Below are 22,041 nucleotides of genomic sequence, written 5' to 3' on the forward strand. Positions count from 1 at the left end.
ACTACATTTACATTTTGATAGCAAAACTGTAGTTAGGACAGATTCATTGCTTCAGATTTCTTATTTTGCCTATTAAATTCCATTATGATTTTTTTATGTCTCAGTCTATGTTAGAGAACCCAAATTACACAAAACTTTGGGGATAGACATTAGCATAATTGAAATAATTAAAATTTTGGTAATTATAATTCTCACTTAAACCTAAATTAAATATGCCAAACTATAATTATGTTCAAATTTGCATCATGAAAATTATCCCCATTTTGCTCGTGGCATCTTAAAATATCTAACAAGGGATCTTAAACCCTTCAGGTTGAGTCAAGAGGCCTTATCTCCCCAGCCTTTGGGAGGAAGAGACATCATGCATTAGGCACAGTTATTCAGCCTCTTGGGAGAGGGAAGATGGTCCATTACTTCTTCACTGTGACATGTAGGGTTAGTACAGTAATCTTCAGATACCTTCCAGTTACAATGTCATTAATGAGTGCAGAGAGCTGGAGCAGATGGTAAAATATGAATGCTTCCTTTGGAGAGACACCTTAAGCAAAGCAGGTCATGTTTTAGGACAAAGGTAAACAAGGGTAATGAGAAACAAAGACATACACACAAAGGCTGTAGCATCTTGAAGCAGACACAGGAAAAGGACCACTGTTTCTTAGCTTTTTAAAAAAGAATAAAGATGGAAATCATGTACAGACAAGGGCACACACCTTTTGGCCCTGGGGATGCATAAGAATTTTTAAGACTTCTAGGATTCAATCTTTATGGTTTATTTGGGATACAAAGATAAAAGGCAAAAATAACATAGTGTAAGCTGTGTTTTTAACTAGCCTTTCTGCTCTACAGTTAAATTAACCAAATGGTGTGATTAAACTTGCAAGATGATAGTATATTTATCTTCATCTTTGGGACAGTAGGTGGATATAATCCGTGACTATGTGACTATATTGATCAAGAAGTTGATGAGGCTCTGTGTACAGCTTTGGCACACTGTCAAAGCACACAATGAGTTTCTTACAAAAACATACGAATGTATCTCTAGTTGAGTAAAATATTCACATTAATAAAGGAATAAGGCAGAAGAAGCCTGGCTGACATCCCATCTGTTCTTATGAATTAAATTTAGCAATCATATGTAATATAGACATTCTGTCTGAATATCATAAAACCCTGACATATCCAGGCTTTCATTAGAAAGCTCCACAATGTGACTTGAATCACAATCTGTCTTAGCTAATTAGTATTTTCACTTTAGCATATTCACTTCCAGACATATTGCTGTTTGCACATGGTAATTTAGGTAAACAGATCCCGTCCACAGCTGCATCAATTAACACTGCTAATCAAAACTGAATTCAGGTAATTAGGCACATTTATGCAAAAAATGTGTAATTTTGGGGAAAAAGCTAGATTCTTCAGTAATATGTCAATAAGTAAAAAAAAATCTCATTTTGTTTGTGAAAATGAAGAATGAGGGGAGAAAAATATCATCATTAATATATATGTCATGTAGACAGAGTAAAATTCCTAAATTAAATCCCAGTCTTTAATTGGCCTGTATTTTCAGAAATTAGATCATATTTTTCATAAATGTTTTCCTCAATGTTTCCATATAGTGAAGTTGATTCCTATCTGCCTAAGAGTGTAATCACCATCAAGCAAGATGAAATGGTTAATGAAACCTCAAGGATTCATACAACTTGGCGGGGGAAGGGGCGGGGGTGGGGAGGGACTGTCTGCTCACACTTGCTAATCCATCTTGCCTCACATCTCCAGGCAGGACTCTTGGTGACTCACTTCACCAGACACTGAAATCCTCTCCGCCAGGAGTCCTTTTCTCTCACAGTTTGAGTCACAATAACATCCTCCCCACCCCCATTTCCATGCCAATATTATTCAGAGTTTGGGCTTTAAATTTGTTTTCAAAACAGATGTGATGAATTGTTCAAGTTTTGTTTTGTCTCTTTAAAGACATAAACCAAAAGGATAATTCTGAAGAACTATTCTGCTCTGTTGAGAGAAACCGGTTGGATTTTTGGCGAATAATAAGTGGGGCTGACAAGCGACTGACTTTAAAAGCCATCCGATACAGAAACAATTTAGGAATTATCAGCCTACACACCTATCTATCTATCTGTCTATCAACAGCTTATACATCTATCTCTCCTCCTGTTCTTTCAGTGTCTTTTCTTCCTCAAGTTGTGGTTTTACTTTTTTGCACACCTGCCCTTTCAGTGAAGTAGAGCTTCAGTCCTCTTAGTTTTATTTGAATGGTAAGAGGTTCTGTCAATCCAATTTAACTAACATTCCCTTAGTTCTTGTCATTTATTAGGAACCTTCTAAAACCCCGAGGGAGGATACAAAGGTGGCCTTAGAGAATGCACACACTCCTTTGGGCCAACCTGAGACACTGTACACACCAACAGAATCAACTTTCAGAAGGTAGAAAAATCACCATGTGAAACTGTAGCATTGCATTCCCAAGTCCGGAATTTGCCGGGCTAACCTCATAGAGATTTGCTTTTTTGTCTAACTCAGGGTAAATCTCTTTTTCCCTTAATAATAAATTAGGAAATGAGAACAAAAGTTCTCTTGCTAAGAAGTGTCCTGTCCTTTCTTCACATTATAGAACGCCAGCACAATTTTTGCTCCTTATTTTTAATGGTTTTCAAAATGATGTTAGTTTTTGCTTTTTTTTTTCACATAGCCTTTAGATAAATTTATCATAAACAACTGGACAATTTCCTACAACCCAGAAACCTGACAGATGCTGTCTTTGGGATACAATTTCAGTAATGGGTGCTATCAAATAGAAAGGCACATTTATCAACAGAGTGTCGGAGTACAGTCACCAAGAGGTGTAAAGAAAGCAAAGACGCACCTTAAACAAAGTTAGAGAAGCAAGCATAAACCTTTTAAAGACAGCTTTGTGTGTGTGTGCACGTGCGCGTGAGTGTGTGTGTATGTGTGTGTGTGTATGTGCATGCAAAAGTGTGTGGGTGCGTGTGTCAGTGTGCACATCAAGCTATGTGTTTGGAGGTCAAGGATAGCCTTGGGTGTCAGACCTCACTCACTTCTACTTTGAGACTGCAGCCTCTCCTGCACACTTTTGCAGACGCTAGGCTAGCTAGCCCAGACATAACCTGTCTTGCTCCCCTCCTCCAGATAGGGATGCTCTGCTAGTCACAGATATCTGTGCTACTGTGTCAGTTCTTTAGGTGTCTTCGAGAAATCGGAACTTAAGTTATCATATTTGAGCAACCATTTCTTCGCCCTGGGCTGTCTTCCCAGCTTTTGAAGATAATTTTTTAAGTGTTCACTGGCTATTCGTCAGCAAACTAAATGATGTGAATACTTTAGTACAAATTGCTCAGACAAGGTCAAATAGGCCACTCCCCTGACTCTGCTAGATCAACATCCTGTGAAAACTAGTATTAAGGAATTAATTGAGCTCATTAATCTGGAAAGTTAATCGTCAGGTGTTTATTGTTTTTTGAGTATTTTCTTCTTTTAGATGAGATCAAACAAGTTATAAGAAATAGTTCACTTAACTACTATTAGCCAGTAACTTTCCTCTAGTGTCTGTTGAAGAGAATAACATCATGAAAAAGTTGTAGGTGACTGTTTTTTAACTGTGAGAAGAAAATCCTGAAAACCCTTAACTGTGAAACTTTCTGTCTTCCTTTTGTTCAGTGAAATAAAACTCCTCATGGGAAGCGTTCTCTTGAGTTTTGTGAACTTAAGTGGTTGATACCAAACACAGCAAAGGATGCTAAGCAGTGAGTGAAATGTCATCAATGGCTGCATTTTCAAAGTCTGAGTTTATTTTTTTACACAGGACTCCAACACAAGTATGTAGTCCACACAAATATCGAATGGATTAATACCGGCTTATTAATGGCCAATTATTTTATTGCACAGCTGCAAGGGAAAATGTCAAGGTTGGGAGTAATTAAATCAGAAGGGAACCAATTGTCAGAAAACAAAGGCAACACACACACACACACACACACACACACACACACAGTCTTTACAGCACACTGAAGCAAAACAGATGATTGGATTTGAAGCTTACCAACCTAGAACTTTATCCTACCCCCCATTTCATTTTCCACCAATTCATTTTCCTACACTAAGAAATACGTATTTCACCATTCTAGCTCTGATTCCCTCACATCAAAAAGACTCCTGGCTATTGGTAACATTACAGGGTAAGATATGGGCAGTACAGTGAATCTTAGCATGTTATGCCCATAGAATGTTATATTTGCAGCATGTCTTGCTGAGAGCTATATTCCTTCATTCTTTTTCCCCCCTTCATTATTATAAGAGGTCAAAGGAGATTATGCTAAATTAAGGAAGATTTGTAATTATGTCTGAAGAATGAATAGCGTGTGTTTAGCGGATTTTACATAGCAGTGGTTTGTTTTTCTTTTGTAAAAATTGTTTTTAATAAGCAAACAAGTATTAGCATGGCAAGAATGAGGTTTTAAAAGTTTGACAGTTCACTGTGCCAAAGCCAAGGCTGGCAGTCTGCACCTTATCAGAGAGTAAAGAACAACACATTTGTCTGCAATTTAGGGGGAATATTTGTCCCATGATTAAGAATAGGAAATCATCCTGACAGCAAACAGGATCTAGTCAAACATAATGTTAATCTGGGCTTTGAGGTATTATAAGTCTCTGGAGGAGGCCAGAGTCGTTCCGCCTGGTGATTCGTCTCAGTCTCTGTCACAAGTATTTCCTCTGTGACTTTCTTCACAGGCCTACTGTAGAAGCCTGTCTTTGAGAAGGTTGTTAAGAGCACACATGAAAAGCTTATGCAAAAATAAATGATAGCACCTCAGGCTTCTTAATTTTATACTATAATACATCGGACCTTTCTACCTTTACACATTCAGAGTGGATTCTTTGATGAAAGGAGAGAGAAATGAATTGCATACCCTATGAAGGGAACCTTTATTACCATTTTAATAGTTCACAGACACATAAAAGGAGGACACATTCACTCTTGGAAGGACCCAATACTAAAGAGATCCACTGGCTAAGTAATAAGAAAAGTAGTATGATCAAGGAAAATAGTTTTTGAAGCGTCGTGAATATGCAAACTTTTCACAAAAGCTTCCAGAAGACTTACCAAAGGGAAACAAAACAAAATCATTGTGCGAAAGTCTAAAGAGATAAGTTTGTCTTTTCTATAACCGTTTTTTTGGGCTCAGGGAAAATACTCAATACAGCTGTAGACTGTAGGAGATCATGGGAACGAAATTCCAGACATCAGAAATCAACTCTCAGAACTGCTCAATGAGAAGCTATGGTGGAAAGCTCATACTCTGAGGAACCATTGTATAAACTGAACCCTGGCACAGTGTGTAGTGACCACTGTTGCTTTGGGTTGGGACAGAGATAGGACGGCCATTCGGGACATTGCTTCGCTATGGAGAGCATTTGTTTTTAGTTGTACTGGGCTTTATTTTGTTTTAGCTGGGCTTCATGCTCCATGTCTTGAATGTGGTAGAGGCTTTTAGGTTTTGTAGCAGAGAAATAGTACTTGGGATTACCCTCGATGGCTCCCCATTATGTATTCATTATTTCTAGGTTTGTTTTTTTTCTGCTTGAGCAATGCTCTCACCAGAGCTCTGGTCCTTCCCAGACATCATTTCATTGAGATATGCAAAAAAGAAAATTAAAATACAAGGGTTTTATTGTTATTATTATTTTAACGACTCGGGGCCTGCTTGATGTTTGCATTTAAATTAGACAGACTAATTCAGATGGGGCTTTTAATTTCAGGAGGTTAATCACCCTAACAAAGGTCAGTCAAACTTGAATCTTCAGTAAAATTGCTACGGGCCCAATCACCTGCAGGACATTCATTATGTTCCTACTCCCATTTGAAAGAATACGTTTTATTCATCAGATGTCACTAATCTTCTTTTTGCCACATTTGACTGAAAATATTAAATTCTTTTGGAACTCTGACAAAAGTCCCCTTCTATATATCTTAAGAGATAACTTATTTTTTTTAAACAACAAGAAAAACCAGGCCTTCAGCTGCAAATGACTTTTCCAGCACTTTCTAATCCTTAGATACCTTTGATACTCACCAGAGTTCTTATACTACCAAATCTCGAGTACACAAAATAATCAGGTTTTACTTACAACAGCATCATGTGGTTATAGGGACTTAATTTTCCACATTGTCTTGGATTATGATGATCATCTACTTGGTTCTATTGATGAAGCTTACTGAAAACCAAAACTATTGATTTGGAGGAAGTACACATTAATCATACTTGAAGAGCAGCAGACTACTTCAATTCACTAACTCAGTCTGTGACAGTGTATTGAGATGTATAGTGAGTATCTGTTATGGGGAAGGTACAGGTGAAGGGGACTCTAAGTTAAGAAAAAAAGGTCTCTATTATGATATGTATACTATGAAAATGATCCTCAGAATATAATAAAACTATTAAAAATCTTCACTTTCAGCTTTTCTGAGCGGATTCATTAAACTTTAGTGAAGGCTTGAGAATACTTAAGTCAAATTATACCACAATTTTGATAAACAGTGCTTAAAATCATTCGCATATTTAAATACTTCAAAACTCGTAATTCCACAAGGTGACTCATTTCTTATTTTGATAATGTGAAATTTGATTGTCAAATTTTCAAATCAATATACTTGAGAACATAATGCTTTCGACGATTAGGAGTCAAATCATGAAAAAGTTGAAACGGGGCCTGTTGAAAAGACATACACCACACATTCCTTTTTTAAAGTGTTGAAAGATTTAAAAACTGCTCCGAACACAAAAGACAACAGTGAGAGGCAAAAGTCAAATCCCTGGCTTTTGTCATGACAAAATGGCCTGGGTTAAGGGCAAGTAATGTACGTCCCCAATTCTACTGCACACCAGTTACCAGGGTGTTATAGCGGTGGTGTGACACAGCATAAGTAACCCAAACCTGCCTGCTGCACAGTCTTGAGACCCTCCCTCCCTCCTTTGGACTCAAGCACACAGGCATGTGCACAAAGGCGCACGGCTCTCCTCATCAATATTCACACTCATTAATTAACAATATGGGAAGGCTATAATTCGAGAAACACCCCAGAGCTCGAATATTCAATCAAGCCAAGCAAATCACAGCGTAAAGAAAATACAGGTGAGGCAATCAGGGGCTCGGCTGGCAACGGAGAGGAGAACAACATTTCAGGAAATATGCTGGGAGTAGGAGAGGGCCCTTGCTTGGTGCGGACAAAGCCCACCCCTCTCCGATTTGGACCCTTCTTCAAACTAAGATTGAGTCTACACTTTCTATAACTGAGCTTGCCCTTTCCTCCCTCTTCTGAGCTGACAGATAAAAAGAGGAAACGACGGCTTTTATATGGTCAAGCAAACACCTACGATGTTCCACAATATAAATATTCAACTGATATTTGTTACCAAATAGTTATTCTGAAAATGAGAAAGGCCAGCTAGATGGCAACGGCAAAATATTGTTCTATAATCTATCGTCAGTATCAGGAGCTATTTGATTACTGTTTTGAATTTTGAGATTTCTGAGAAATAAAATCTTAAAGCTTTCAGAGACTGTGATACAAATGATCAAAAAAATATGGATCTTTTAATAAAGCATTTCAGTCATGAAACAGGAAGGAACCCACCAAACTACCACAAAAAAATCTTAACAAGAGAACCCTGGATGTAGAATTATAAAGGAAACATACCTTTGGCTGAACAAGTTCACAATTTTTCATCTCAGCTACACAGCCTTGCCGTTCCACCCGGAGCAGAAGTCGGCTCCGAGTCCCTTGTGATCTTGGTGACAATGCCATCACACCACTGGTAAATTTTCCGATTAAACTTTGCAGATGTGGTAGCAACTTTGTTAATGATGATATTAGCCAGCTGGCAGGGGCAGTCAGTCACCCACTGTAAGGAAGCCAGACAAAGAGACATCTAATCATCGCAACCAGGGCAGATAGATTTTGTCCCCTCCCCGCACGTGTCACACATCCTCTCCCTGCTGACCCTCTCCTCAGCCGTCGACTGTCAAATTTAGATTCCGCCAGCTCCCAGGCTTCCCTTTATCCCTGCCTCCGATCTGAGACTCCTGGTTATCAGGAAGACACACGTCACTAGCTGTCTCCGCGCAGGAAAGCAATCAGGTGAATACGACTTATTATCTTGCACTGCTTTCCGAGGACTGACAAGATTGATTTGAGACCAAGAACACACTGAGATCTGAGACACGTCGTTCCGAGGGTTTTGAGTTCAGACAACAGGCTCACTGCAAAGTTACAAGAGAGGAACTGACCTGAAGTCCAGTGCTAAGGACGATGCACATTCATTTGTAGATTAAAAAGCGACTGTCAGAGTTTCCTTTCTCAGCTGCCCTTCTGTTTTCCTTTCCCACCCTATTCTGCCCTAAGAACATGTCTAAGAGCACTGTCCCCTGGAGACTACCGCTTCACAGCTGGATAGTCTTAGATCAACCCTAGGGAAGCTATGTTCTGACATGACGTCATCTGTGCCCACTCTCTTTGCGTGTGGGGACGTCACTACAAGAGGGCTCCAAGTCTCCACACTGGGCTGACTTAGCCTAAAAACCAAAGAAAATAAACATGTAGATTTTAATAACTTAAAGCTATGTAATGGAAATAAGGGGATATATTCATTAGGGGTAGTGTCTGTGTGTGTGGGGGGGGAGGGGGATGGGGCTCCAAAATCTCATCAGAATTAGATAGGAAGGTCTCAGAAATTTCAAAAATCTATTTATATATTCATGCCTCTGTTGATCTAGGTTTCTTCTTGCGAGCAATAGAACCTTTAACCTTGATCTCTCAAGGCTGGCATTAAAAAAAATGAATCATAAAAAGCAAAAGAACAAAGACGCTGGAAACGTCAGAGGATGGAAGTTTGTCTGTCTGGCTCAGCTTCAAGGAGAGAAGCTTTGATGATCACTTTCAACATGCTTTGCTTGGAAGTGAGGACTTCCTACCGTGTCCACTATGACAACTTTGGCAGCTACCTGAGGTCTGAGTGCATAGTAGTAACCCAAGTAACGTACGCTGATGAAAAGTGGCTGCCTGTTCTATGCATATCATCTTGATAATGCATATATTCACTCTTTAGGCCCTGTATTGATAAACATACATCAATTATCCATACACTTATTCTTTTTTTTTTTTTTTTTTTTTTTTTTTTTTTTTTTTTTTTTTTGGTTTTTCGAGACAGGGTTTCTCTGTGTAGCTTTGCGCCTTTCCTGGAACTCACTTGGTAGCCCAGGCTGGCCTCGAACTCATAGAGATCCGCCTGTCTCTGCCTCCCGAGTGCTGGGATTAAAGGCGTGCGCCACCACCGCCCGGCCCATACACTTATTCTTAAACATATTTTTAAATTAATAAAAAAAAACTTGATTCCAAATGGAGTTAAAATACTCATTTTTAAAAGAATGCCAAGTGTATCTATAATTCTCCCATGAAATGATTCTGATTCAGGACGTTACAATTTGTCTAAAATATCTTGACTCAGACTGAAAAACAGATTTTCCTCTTAGAAAATTCAAAGAAAATAATATACTACACACAAAGTTTTTCATTGCTGTAGACCCTATAAGAGAAATAGAATGAAATGTATGCCTCTAAAGAAAAATTAATAAATAAATTTTGCCATTTGCTCATAGGTAGTCATGACGTGATTAGAAGGAAGACTGAGAAAACTGCCTTTTTAAGAAGAAGACTAACTTATGATGAAAAGTCTAGAAGGAGCAACGCTTAATAGAAACCATAGCCATCCCCATCATTCATGGTGGGGAGGTAGGGGGGTCCCCAAGATCTGCATTGGTCAAGTCAGTGTTTACATTTACATATATCCCATGCAACTCTCCTCTATATTCTGAATTATATTTAAGATAGTTAACATAATGTAGATGCCATATAAAAATATCTGCATGTTTCTAATTCAGATGTCATGTTTTTTTTTTTTCTCTGAATATTTCAACCTGTGGGTAGTTGAAGTCACAGACACAGAACTAGTAGATGTGGAGCATCAAGTATGGTATAGAGAGTTAGAAAGCGTTGCCTTTTACTGCTGTGACTCAACAGCAGAACAAAAGACCTCAACTACCAAACAGACACAGTAATCATGACTGCATGGCAGGACTTCGATGTTAAAGCAGACAACGCATGTAAAATCCCTTGCACATATCCTTCGTTATATAGCTTAATTATTTCTCTTATTATAACTACCATATAAATAATTATTACATGTTTTCTATCAGTCATTATCCAGTACCCATGAAGTTAAATGAAACATTTTGAAACAAGGAAAATGTGGTATCTTCAGCTCAAAATGCCACACATAGATATGACCAAGATCGCAAAACATAAAAAAACACTAAAAATACTAGCAATACCCCCAAATACACAAAATGTCAGTCACAAAGTTATAACTGGACCAAGAAAATATGTTATCAAATACACAGTTTCCATTAAAAGGTTTGAATTCACCATGACTGTCTTTCTCCATGAAGATGAGAATTTCCAGAAACATGGCAATTACACCATGTATGTACAGAGAATGGACAGCACCCAGAGAAGCCCCATGCTCCTGCTTTGTTTGGAATACACATTACCTAGTTTGATACTTGCTGATTTCTGCTGCCCGTAGCCACAAAGCCTGACTAGGAGCAGAGCCGGCTAGTGCCTCTTGTCATTGATAGGCTATTGTTATATAAACATGACACATGGGTGTGGGATATTTTAAAGGTTGAAGCAATCAATGAGGATGAATCACTCCTCATTTGAAAATACTTCCCTTGGATGAGGATTCCCTTGGGGTCCACACAGGACACTAAACTTGACTCTGCTGTGGATGCTCTTGCTAGTGTGCCCTGAATCTTCTCCCATTGGCTCATGGGACAACACTTCCTACCTAGCCTCTGATGGCTTGAATATGTTTAATTACATCTCACATGTACATACATTTCATTTCTGTCTTCCAGAACATTAAGCATGTAAGTGAATGCCTGGAATTTCATCCTCTGCTTGTCTTAGTCTCAAGAGTCTGATGTCCTGTCTCCTTTCCATTCTTAGATCTTAACTTATTATCTCTGAGACTTGGGGAAATTGTTAAACTTCATTAGGACTGTTAGACAATAATAAGATATTGTGATACCATGACAAAGGTTGCACATAATACAGGCCAGCTGCTTATCACACAGTAGGTATCTAATAAATGCACCATCACTAGCACAGGAGCAGCAGAAGCATTGGAAATCAACACATCTTTTCAGAACAGCAAAGGTTCTAGAGTCAAGCTTCAGGAGTGGACTTCAGGAAAGCCCGGCTTTCTCCGCTGATTAATAACAACAATAACACAAGTGTTAATATCTAACTCAATGAGGAATAAGAATTAAAGGTGTAATTACAAAGTACCACATAGTAAATGATGTTGCCAATTATTATTGCTCTGCCTTCTGGGCTAATTGGTTAGTTATTTGCCGTTTAACTCATTTCAGTCAAAACAAATAAGAACTTTGAATGTGAAAACCTGGGAATACACACACAGTCACACCACATACATAGACGGCAGGTGTACACATATCGCATGTGATGTAGCAACGTGTGTTCACATGTGATCATGCATGGGAAAGAGCCTACATGTAGCACTGTTGGTAATAGAAAAGAGTGTAGTATAATAATGCCATGAGGTTACTGAACTAAATAAAAAGTTCTGAGATGAGGTTGTTTCTATGATTTATTTTAAGCAAAGAATGGCACAGAACCATATGTGCTGTAAATCACTCTTTTGTATGATAAGAATATTGTATTTAATTTATATACTGGGAGATTTTCTGTAAAAAATGATGGGTGCTTTAATAGGGAAAGGTCTTGGAATAGAAAGAATTACTTTTAAAATTCTGTACAAATTTCAGATACATACTTAGATGCGTGTACACTCTTTATGGTACATTATAATTGCATACACACGTGTAGCTTTAAAAATATTAACATATGTAAAAAAACTGTAAAAAAAAGGCTTTGAGGGAGGAGTATGTAAGGGTGGAGGGTGGGTATCGAGGGACAGGGAGATGAGTTGGATGGGTGTATGATGTGAAATTCATGAAGAATCAATACAAAGTTAATAAAAGAAAGTTCACTGTTCTTACTTGAATAGTTGATTTCAATTTTTGTGTGAATAGTCCTAGAAATTTCCATTTTCCCATATCTATCAATGGTATTCACAGCTTTTGTGTAGAACCTTTTATATCCACCTGTGCCATGAAAAGACCTCTCTACTGCTTGCTTCCAATTCTCATTGTAACACTACTTCCAATACCATGTGTTGCACGAGTTGATTTTCTTCAAATACTAAATGTCGAAATGCTACCTGCCTGCAGCCTCTTCTCTATCCTGCATCATCTCTATCCAAGAACGCCTTCTTTAGACAAGATTTCATTCAGAGCGACTCAGTAAATTCCCACATTTTATTCAATTCTAGAGTCATATCAAGTAAGGCGCTCTCTTCTCGTGTATAAAAATACAAAGGTTTGTTGTCAGAGGAAGAGACATCAAGACCTCTAGATGCCAGAAGAATACAGAGCTTGGGGCTTCGGGTGTGCAAGCCACATAACACATGTTCTCTGTATGTAATGAAGTGTGAACTGCTAATATCAGAGTCTGACATGAGCTTAAAACCCAAGGCATTCCATGGCATCTAAATACACAAATCTGACAATATAACGCTCATTACAAATATCATCTCAAGGACCCCTGGTATTCACTTATGAGTCTATGAAGTATCACAATTTTCCCTACATCCCCCTCCAAAAAAATGTGTTTCTTAATTTTTAAAGGTGCTCCTACCAATGAAACTATCTTGGGAATAGCTGGCGCTAACCATCAGAATATCTACGTTGGTAAGGGGTGATCGTCTTCGGTAATCCATTGCTTCAGTTGCCTCATTGTAAAGCATCCACAAAACTTAAAGGAGAAAGGCAACTGCTAAATGCATCAGTTCGTAGGCTAGATGGTATGGTCAGTACCTGAAGATCCTTAATACCTAATGGGTGGTCTCATCAACAGCACTGTTACATACACCCTTTCAATCCATTCTGAATAGCAGTAGGGAGTTAGTACCAGCTGTAGAGTATGAAAACTGCTATTGCTTTCAGTTTTTCATTCAGGGAATGTTTTATCCAAGAAATGGACACAGTCAATATGGCCACTGGTAGATCATATCCCATATACCTGTTCTCAAATTTAAATGACAATGGAAAATACTGTGAGTATTGTTAAGGTGTGGATTTTGATTCAGTAGCTTTGGGTGGAGCTTGGCACTCCACATTTCTACCAAGCTCTCAGGTGATGACAGATACCCCTGCTGGTGGCCATGGGATGCCAAAACTGTTCTACTGTGAATAATACAGAATGGCGTGCTTGATAACAAACATGGGAACTTTAAGATATGAACTCATGCAAGACCCAGGTATATAATTTTTCTGCTTTCTCACTTACCTTGCAGAGCAGCATTTAGTCATTTTCAGTGATGAGATTCAATGCAAATGTGCAATAAAAGCACAAATTTTAGTTGATTTCCTGTGTTAACTCCTGGCAGATGCAAAGGAAAAAAAAATGGTTGTATAATTCCTAATGAAAAGAAGGGTCACATCTTCAAAGTATTTTTACAAGTAATGACATAATTTCTTTTAACCTGGATCTGTTTTCTTTCTTGTAACACAAGAATGCAGCCATAGTTTATATTCATTATGTTTGGCCCAATAACAAAATAAGGTATTAACCACAATTCTTTCAAGAAACTTCTCTTGTGCAACTAAATATTCATGCCTTCTCCTTATATAGCTACCTAAAGCTAAATGGTTTAATCAATGAGGCCATTGTAAGCGGATACAGCATAGCTTGTAATAATTCTGGAAGCATTTGCTGGGCTTCCATGATTATTTATTTTTGCCAAGAGCTAATTCCCTTGAATTGCTTGAGGATAATTGTTTTTAAAAGAGAATGGGAAAATAATATTCTGGATTTAAAAGTCTAGCATTCAAGTAAAATCTTACAAGAGGATATATAATTTAGTCCCGTGTTTAGAGTTTGTTTCCATTTTCAGGATCTCTTCCACTGAAACCCATAAGAAAACATTTACCACGTAGGCAAGTATAACAGACTCAAAATATATTCATGAAGCAAGTCTTAGCCTCATGTAAGCAGTGTGTTCTGATATTTATAATCTTTGTATTATTTATTTTAAGTTACTTGGTAGATTTCATGACGTGTGTGTGTGTGTGTGTGTGTGTGTGTGTGTGTGTGTGTGTGTGTACTGTTTGTACTGTGTATATATCAACATGAATGATCACGGCAGGGGGCCTAGGTAGGTGTTTGCATTTGTATAGAGGCCAGAAATTGATGTCATGTGCCTTGCTTGATTTTTTTTTACCTTATATACTGAGGTGGGGTTTGTTGTTTGATCCCAGAGCTCACCATTTCAGCTAGTCTACCCAGCCAGTCTGCTCTTGGGATCCCTTGTCTCTGCCTTCTGAGCACTAGGAGTATATGCAAGCATTCACACCTACCAATCTGCATGTGGGTACTGGGACCTGAATTCCAGCCCTCATGGCTGTGTGGTCGGTACTTTACCAAGAGAGCTATCTCCCTAGTCTCCTTCTGGCCTTTTAACTGCCTGTTCATGCTCACAATCCTGAACAGGACAGTCACTCGGCAGACTCTGGGACCTGAACCTGGTCCTCTGAAAGTTCATGAGTATAAAAGACATTCAAGGAGTCATGCTACAGCCACAATGTGATAGCCATAGACCTGAAGGAACAGCCAGGGAGTCTATGCAAGGACATTCAGGAGAAATTCCTTTAGGTGAAACCATTTCTCCAACAACAAATTCAACACAAATGGTTTGTTTAGCACGTTCTCTGGAGATAAATGCAGAACAATTATGGAGACTTAGAATGATGGAGGTAAGTCTCACTGCTCAGTTACTACTAGAAATTTATAAGAAAGCAAACGAGGAATGAAGTAGGTCAGAATTAATAAACACGTGGACCAACATACAGCACTGTTTATCAGTTTTAATACAAATTCTAAGGTAGTAAGTTACATTCCCCTAAGTATTGCATCAATAGTCTGAATGGCCATTATTCTAACACACTTTCAGGAACATATAAATCACGAGAAAGCACAAACATAAAACAAATGACTTTAATCTGTCTTGACCTGTTCCATGTGGGAAAGGCCAAATAAGGCCTTTAAGAAGTTCAAATAGCAGAGAATCTCCATAGGCTAAAGTATGGGCATTTTATCTCACTATTAGAAAAGAACAGACATCAGATGTGTGAGTGTGAGACACACTGAAACAATCCATCTATGCTTGACTGGGTTCTATGTCTTTTCTCCGGAGCTGAAACACTAATTGGTTAAGTAAATAAAACTGTATCCCAGTTAATAACAAGACAGACACAGTGAATATGAGGGAAGCTATCTTCAGTACATGTCTCTGAGCAGTTGTGCCTACAGAAAGATTGGGTAACCTTTCCCATCTCCTTCCTGCCGAGTTATTCTAAGCCTCTGTATGAGAAACAAAAATAGCCTTGAAAAATGTGAGTTCGGAGTTGGATATCTCAGAGGAGCTTGAGGGTGGACCACAATTGAGCGTGCTATAAAAACAATATTGTAACTATGATGGTGAATCAAATTCTTCATATTTTTTTTATCCCTCAGTTTATCTAAGAAAAGCATCTATTCCAACAATCCACTAAGAGCTATTAGTAGATTTGGTTCACATATGTTGGGATAAAGTCTGCACTAAACAGAGCAGACAAGGCAGCCGGCCATATCACCGTCTTCCTCTCCGAGAGACATTTGCATAACTCTCAAAGGCCTCTGGCTTTTAGGAGACATCAATTCCTTGCTCAGCTGGAATTATTCTGACAGCTTTGACATTACATTATCATCACAAGATCACGGCATACTTAAAGAAAAATGAAGATCCATGAGAATTAAAAGTAAAAATAATGCAAGTCTCCCAAATGCTTGATCAATATCCAAGTGATTCACATCAAAACTTAACAACTTAGAGTTCAATTAGTCATCACTCTGTGTGCTTTCAAGGGCATGGCTAAAAACAAACATACAACTAAATAATTCTAAACAACTCTTTTCTCAATATGTCTCTATTTCCATTTCATACCAGAACATACGTATTATACATTTTTCATTTTAAAGATCTGGTTTTTTTTTAAGGTATCTTATTCTGAAACTGATTTCTCTGTATAATTTGTTCTGATTCAAATGATTTTTTCTGCAACCCAGATTTCCTCATTCTCATAAATAAGGAATATTTTTTGATAAGTGTTGGTAGGATCTCTAAGTAGGCTCTGTTTTTTCCCCCACAATAAGGTTTTTAATAAGCTTTTATGCTATTATATCAACTTGCAAAGACTGCTAATTGTCATTTTTTTTGCATGTGACCCTACTCCATCAGAAACATACATACCAGTTGGTACCTATATACTTTCAAATCTGGTCATCTATTCCAGGGCAGCAAATTAAATTGCTTTTGTCTTCTTTTTCAAGAAAGCTCACCATACCACAAAGACTTTTTTTAAAAAAAAAAAATTATGGTTTTATCTGCATCTTAAATTGCAATGTTTGTTTTTGTTTATTTGTTTGCATAATTATGGGTTTACTTAAGGAATACTAGCTAGGATTGGAGTTTGGAAGACTGCATTAGGAAGAAAGATGAAGCAGATGTAATACACAGCTAAGATCAAAGAGCCCCATCAATTCATTCCCAGAGTCAAAACCCAGCTGAGCCTCAGAGCCCTGTCTGCATAATAAGAAAGGCTGACTGAAACATAGGGATTAAACAGGTGGACTGTGTCCTGCAGAGGCTAGGGAAGGACACCCCACGGAGTCACTTGTAAAGACACTTTGGAAGCTCACACCTGCTCCTCCTCAACCAAGCTACAGGACACTAATGTGGCCAAAGACACACAGCTTCAAAGAAAGGAAAGTGTGTCCGGTGTACGTGGCTTTATTCTTCCAGACAGTTTCTTCCTTGGCGAATGACAAATTAATAAATTGCTTCCATTTCTCCAAGGTGACTTATCCAGCGCCCAACTTTCAAAATAAGAGAGGAAATCAATGATGAAATGTTCCCCGGGCCTTGAAATCTTACTAGAATATGGCTACCTCATGAACTTCATCTTCCTCAAATGAATAGCGCTTTTTTTTAAGTCAACCTTTACAAACATTGGTCAATAAAATTCATTTTGCGGCCTCAGAAAGTATTCTTTTCAGTCACATGAATAACACCTCAAATGTTTTATAAACTCATTACCAAGGTCAACACAAATCGTACATCTTAGTTCTATGCACTAAGAATGAAGTCCAGGAATTAAAAATACTTGAAACAATCTGTTCCTGTGTCATTTATTCTAATGATCTTAGTACAATGATAGCTTGTAACTACTGATGAATTACTCTGAACAGTAAAATAGTTTTCTTTGAAGAAAACTGAGATAAAGTTAAAAGTTAAGCAAGCTAGGTCTTTAGCAAGATAGAGTGACCAGTGAGTGCCAGCATTGTTTTATAAGATACATTTCAAATAACATCTATAAGCTCTAACTCTGGTGTGGATTAATTTCCTCAAGCACCGAACATTCCATGATTTAAATATGCAGTTAACACACTCAAATAAATGGAAAGCATTAGCTTTTATTGTATTCACCAAAATAAGGAACATCTAATTAGCAGCTAGGGCAACATGGTCTCCCTGGAGTGGGGCGAAAGTGCAGGCTTTGGCTTGCTGTTGACATTCATTTCCTCATTCAATCATATTTGTAGAGTGTTGACTTTATAAGACAAGGTGGGGGGGGGCGTAGAGAAGAATCATACATGAATCACAGGCAACAAAGAGAAACTCCGAATGCCACGTATATGATAAAAGAGACACCTGTAACAGTAGACCATTGTGGAAAACATACAGAGGCCACATGTAAGAAGTGAGGTTAGGCTTAGGACTTGGTAATGAGAGGTAAGTAGAGAAGAGAGTCAGCTTTCCCAGGAGAAGGGCCAGGCATGGAATGGACTAGACTCTACTTTGAGTGAGTAGGTGATTCTAATTGACTAGGGAGTAGAGAAATGTGCTCAATAAAACAACCAGAGAATTCAGTACAAGGACTCTTCAATACTCTATAAGCAAATTACATTTGCTTTTCCTGTTTTTCTCAAAATTCAGACTTGAGAATCACCTGCCAGGCATTTTGTTCAAACTCACAAGTTAGCAGACCCACTCCAGATGTTGGGGCGCTAAGTCATCCGAGATAAGACATGGCGACTAGAGGCTTGAATGCCTCTACAGAATACATTATACTCAGTACTAGTGAAGATTCTGGAAGGAAGCAACTCGTATCTATTGATGGGCGCTTAGTGTGATCTAGCATTTCAACAGTCATTTGAGAGTCCCATTGTATCATAAATAATAAACAGTGCACATGACCCATTTTTTGAAAAGCAGCTATAGAGTGACATGACAATACACGACCGACAGATAACTGAAGGTACACATACATCTAACGTGGGAGACAATTAGCAAGTACGTCAGAAGCAAGGTAAGGAGACACCAGGAAACGCATACTATTACAATCTAAATACTATTTGATATAAACCACTGATTTGAAAGAGCAAATGAGATTGAAATATGTCATCTAGCTTTTAAGGTAAATAGGGATGTGTTCTTGAGACTGTTGATGTCTGAACCTTAGTTTCCAGAAAATGTTCATTCACAGTGGACATGGAGAATGGGGCAATAACAAGACTTCCCACTGCAATGTACATGTTGCAAAATTATTCTAACTTTTTAAACGTGAACAAAAGCTATTGTTTAAGAAAGGGAACTTAAAAGGCAAAAAAAAAAACCCAACATGTCAACTTTCAAGTACTTAAAAAAATATATATAGCTATTTGAAGACAAATTAAATGCTCATTCAGACAATAAGGCCACAAAGATGGTGGTTAGAACGGGAATCCGGCACCTGTTCCTTTTGCTTCATTAAAGCCTCATATTTTAATGCAATTACAGCCTTTAAAAATCACTTAGAAAAGTTAATAGATACACATACTGACTTCTATATTACAAAGAGCCTTTTATCTTAATTAATCTATCTTTTCATTGATGGAAGAAAATTTGTGTTTACAATTCTCAAGAAATAGAATGTGAAATAAATACCTACATATGGTGTCTGAATTCTTAGACTAAATTCTGCCATGTTATCATTTGATGACTAAGACAGCCCTCCACTCATTCCTTGACTTAACATGGTGCAATTTCAGGTTCCCATAGAATACTGTGACTCAAACAGTGAGTACTTCACAGCAATTCATTCTGAAAAGGGTGTCCCAGAGATACTATTGAAATCAATAACTCTACACTGAGCAAGAAGGACACTTTTCTATATTTATCCCAACAATTTTTAAAACAATATAACTAATTTAGGAATTTTAAGATCAGAAAAATGTCATTGAGAATTTAAATATTTTCATAAAGAATTTAATTCTGCCATTAAATTCTCAATATTTTTTACATTTTCAAGCAGAAGATTTTAATCAGAGTTTAGTGCAATTCCAATGTTAAGAAACATGTAGAAAAAGCTAAATTATCAAATAATTATGACGTAAATTAAGTCAATTTTTCAAATGTTTTTAATATAATAGCACAGCTGATATACAGATCTCTCACTGGCTGTTCCAGACAAGGAACAGCTTTACCAAGCCCAGTCAGGTAACATGGACGAAAAAGCTACAATTTCAGGATTCCACAGGGTAGGGTCACAATCAGCACACCGCCTCAACACTATTATTTTATGTAGATTACTTTTAAAGTCATATTTTAAAGTATGGGAATACTTGAGCAAGTGTTCTTCATTCATTAAGTAATTACATAAAATTTTTCTCCCATAAATGTAAAATCAGACCATTGAAGGTGGTGAAAAAGTAATATCATAGATGTGTCTAAACATACGATAAAAGGAAATAGCCAACTCTGAATTCTGATGATTGAGCCACAAATCTATAACAAGTGGAAATTCATATCAGGTAAAATTGACCTTTCAGAAAGTCTAGGAATCCAAAGAAATTAACCCTGACACTTCCTCCTGGACTTTCTGTAGGTATTTAAATACTTCTCAGCTTCACTGAGGCCCCTCTGACTCCACGTATCCCACTCCTGGGGTTTGTCACGCTACATCATATGTTGATGAAAATTAGAACGATAACATGCGTATTCCATAGCACATATTAGCAGCTCAAGACACAATGGTTACTCTGTGCTCTGTTAATGGAGAATTTTCTGAAAATGAAGGCTCAGTCAGAAACATGCACAGGAATACATCTCTGTTTACCTTAAAGTTAGATGACTTATTTCAGTCTAATTTGCTCTTTCAAATCAATGGTTTAGCTTGAATATCATTTCACAGTAGCACAGATTTTTTTTTTTCAGAATTTGAGATTATCGCTGCATGGATTCTAATAGTATGTGTGTCCTGATATCCCCTTACTTTACTTTCTTCTGTAATTGCTAATAATCTCCCATATTTCTATAGGTGAATGCTAACATGAGTGTGTGCTGTTATCTGTCTGTTGTCTACTTTCATGTAACTGTGTAGTTGCCTTTATAGAACATCCGTTTAATTCACTATCAGGAAAGTCTGTACATTTAGCAGATGTTTGGGAGCTTGTACTATATAATGTATATTGGGTACAACGCTAGTTGATGAAGATACAAGATGGATAAATGGGGACAGTCCCAAACAAGCATGGATTTATCTATCTGTCTGTCTGTCTGTCTATCTATTTTTCAGATAAAATAATGCTGTGATATCTCCTGTTTTTTGTTTCAACACCTTAAACACTAACTCTTTGCTTCTAATATCTCATCATTTCCCCCCAGTGGTCTACATAATTTAAGCCAATGACAAGGTATGCATGTTTTATGATACAAGCCATACCTCTAAGATGTTAAATTAAAGAGCATTGAGCAGCAAGGCAGAATAATTAAAACCTATTAATGCTTGGTCTAGCCCTATCCTAACTACTAAAAAATTAGAGCGAAAATGAATCAGTTGAAATATAAGTTGCCTAAATTACATCAGAACATTGACTGCTCCCCAGAGGCATGTAATCTTTCAAATTAACTTTCCGTTGATCATGATTTACTTCTGTTCTAACTCACGCATGCTCATGCAGGCTGGAGGGTACATGGCAGGGCTTGAACTTTGAAGGCTATGACTACTAACTTGCTTAAAAGTTTTGACAGAAGTAGTACCTCTTCAAATACCGATGCTTGTCTAGTTCTGCATTGTGTCGACTGCCGCAAAACTTCTCATTTTTTTCTTGAAATACCCTTTCTACCTCATCATCAACAGAAGAATTCATTAACTTCATTATTAATTCATATTTTATTTCATTTCAGTAAGGCCCGTGTTTGCCTCACTGAGATCAGCTCTCTTACTGTGTGCGTTCCATAAAATATAATCAATCTCTATTATGGTCATGAAAAAGGTATTTGTCACTTTGCTGAGAAAAAAAAATCAATATATCATCCAAGGCTGAACAGGCCTTTAATGCAATGAATTGAAAACTATTAGAGAAATTTAGCTTGCCAAGAGTCTAGGACAAACTAATCGAAATCCAGAAAATTCACTGAAGGGGTTGCTGATGAAATACATGGATGTGCCATAAAAATTAATACTGGGGCATTAGAATAACCTGTCATTTCTAATCCTGGCTCCCCCCAAAAAATGGATTTAGACAGTCAAATCTCAGAGGGTCACCATTTAAAATTGCAAAAAAAGAAGAGAGGTAAAATTCATGTATTACGTATCTTTTTTTTAAACAATGCTGGTAAGTAGAAAAAGCTCCATTTTATTTTTGTGTAAAATCTACTGGACAGATAAACAATTTTAAAATTGCGAAACCTGAAATGTCACCACTTATAGGCATATTTTTAT

The 22,041-nt window shown here is 37.6% G+C and overlaps 1 protein-coding gene across 5 annotated transcripts in view; it reads right to left on the bottom strand.

The window, feature by feature from the left end:
- LOC107399647 (uncharacterized) overlaps window positions 1–22,041 on the bottom strand; it is a 92,725-nt gene that overhangs the window by 24,804 nt on the left and 45,880 nt on the right. For all 5 annotated transcript variants that reach the window (XR_013045834.1, XR_006065167.2, XR_006065176.2 and 2 more), the window contains 2 exons: window positions 13,526–13,618; window positions 7,733–7,937 (listed from right to left, as the gene is read on the bottom strand). Coding sequence is in view for 1 of the 5 variants with exons in the window: in XM_076554625.1 (XP_076410740.1) it covers window positions 13,595–13,618 (24 nt within the window). In the remaining 4 variants the exon portion in view is untranslated. The remainder of the gene's footprint in view (window positions 1–7,732; window positions 7,938–13,525; window positions 13,619–22,041) is intronic.

Source organism: Peromyscus maniculatus, chromosome 18 (genome assembly GCF_049852395.1).
Source record: "Peromyscus maniculatus bairdii isolate BWxNUB_F1_BW_parent chromosome 18, HU_Pman_BW_mat_3.1, whole genome shotgun sequence".
Taxonomy (NCBI): domain Eukaryota; kingdom Metazoa; phylum Chordata; class Mammalia; order Rodentia; family Cricetidae; genus Peromyscus; species Peromyscus maniculatus.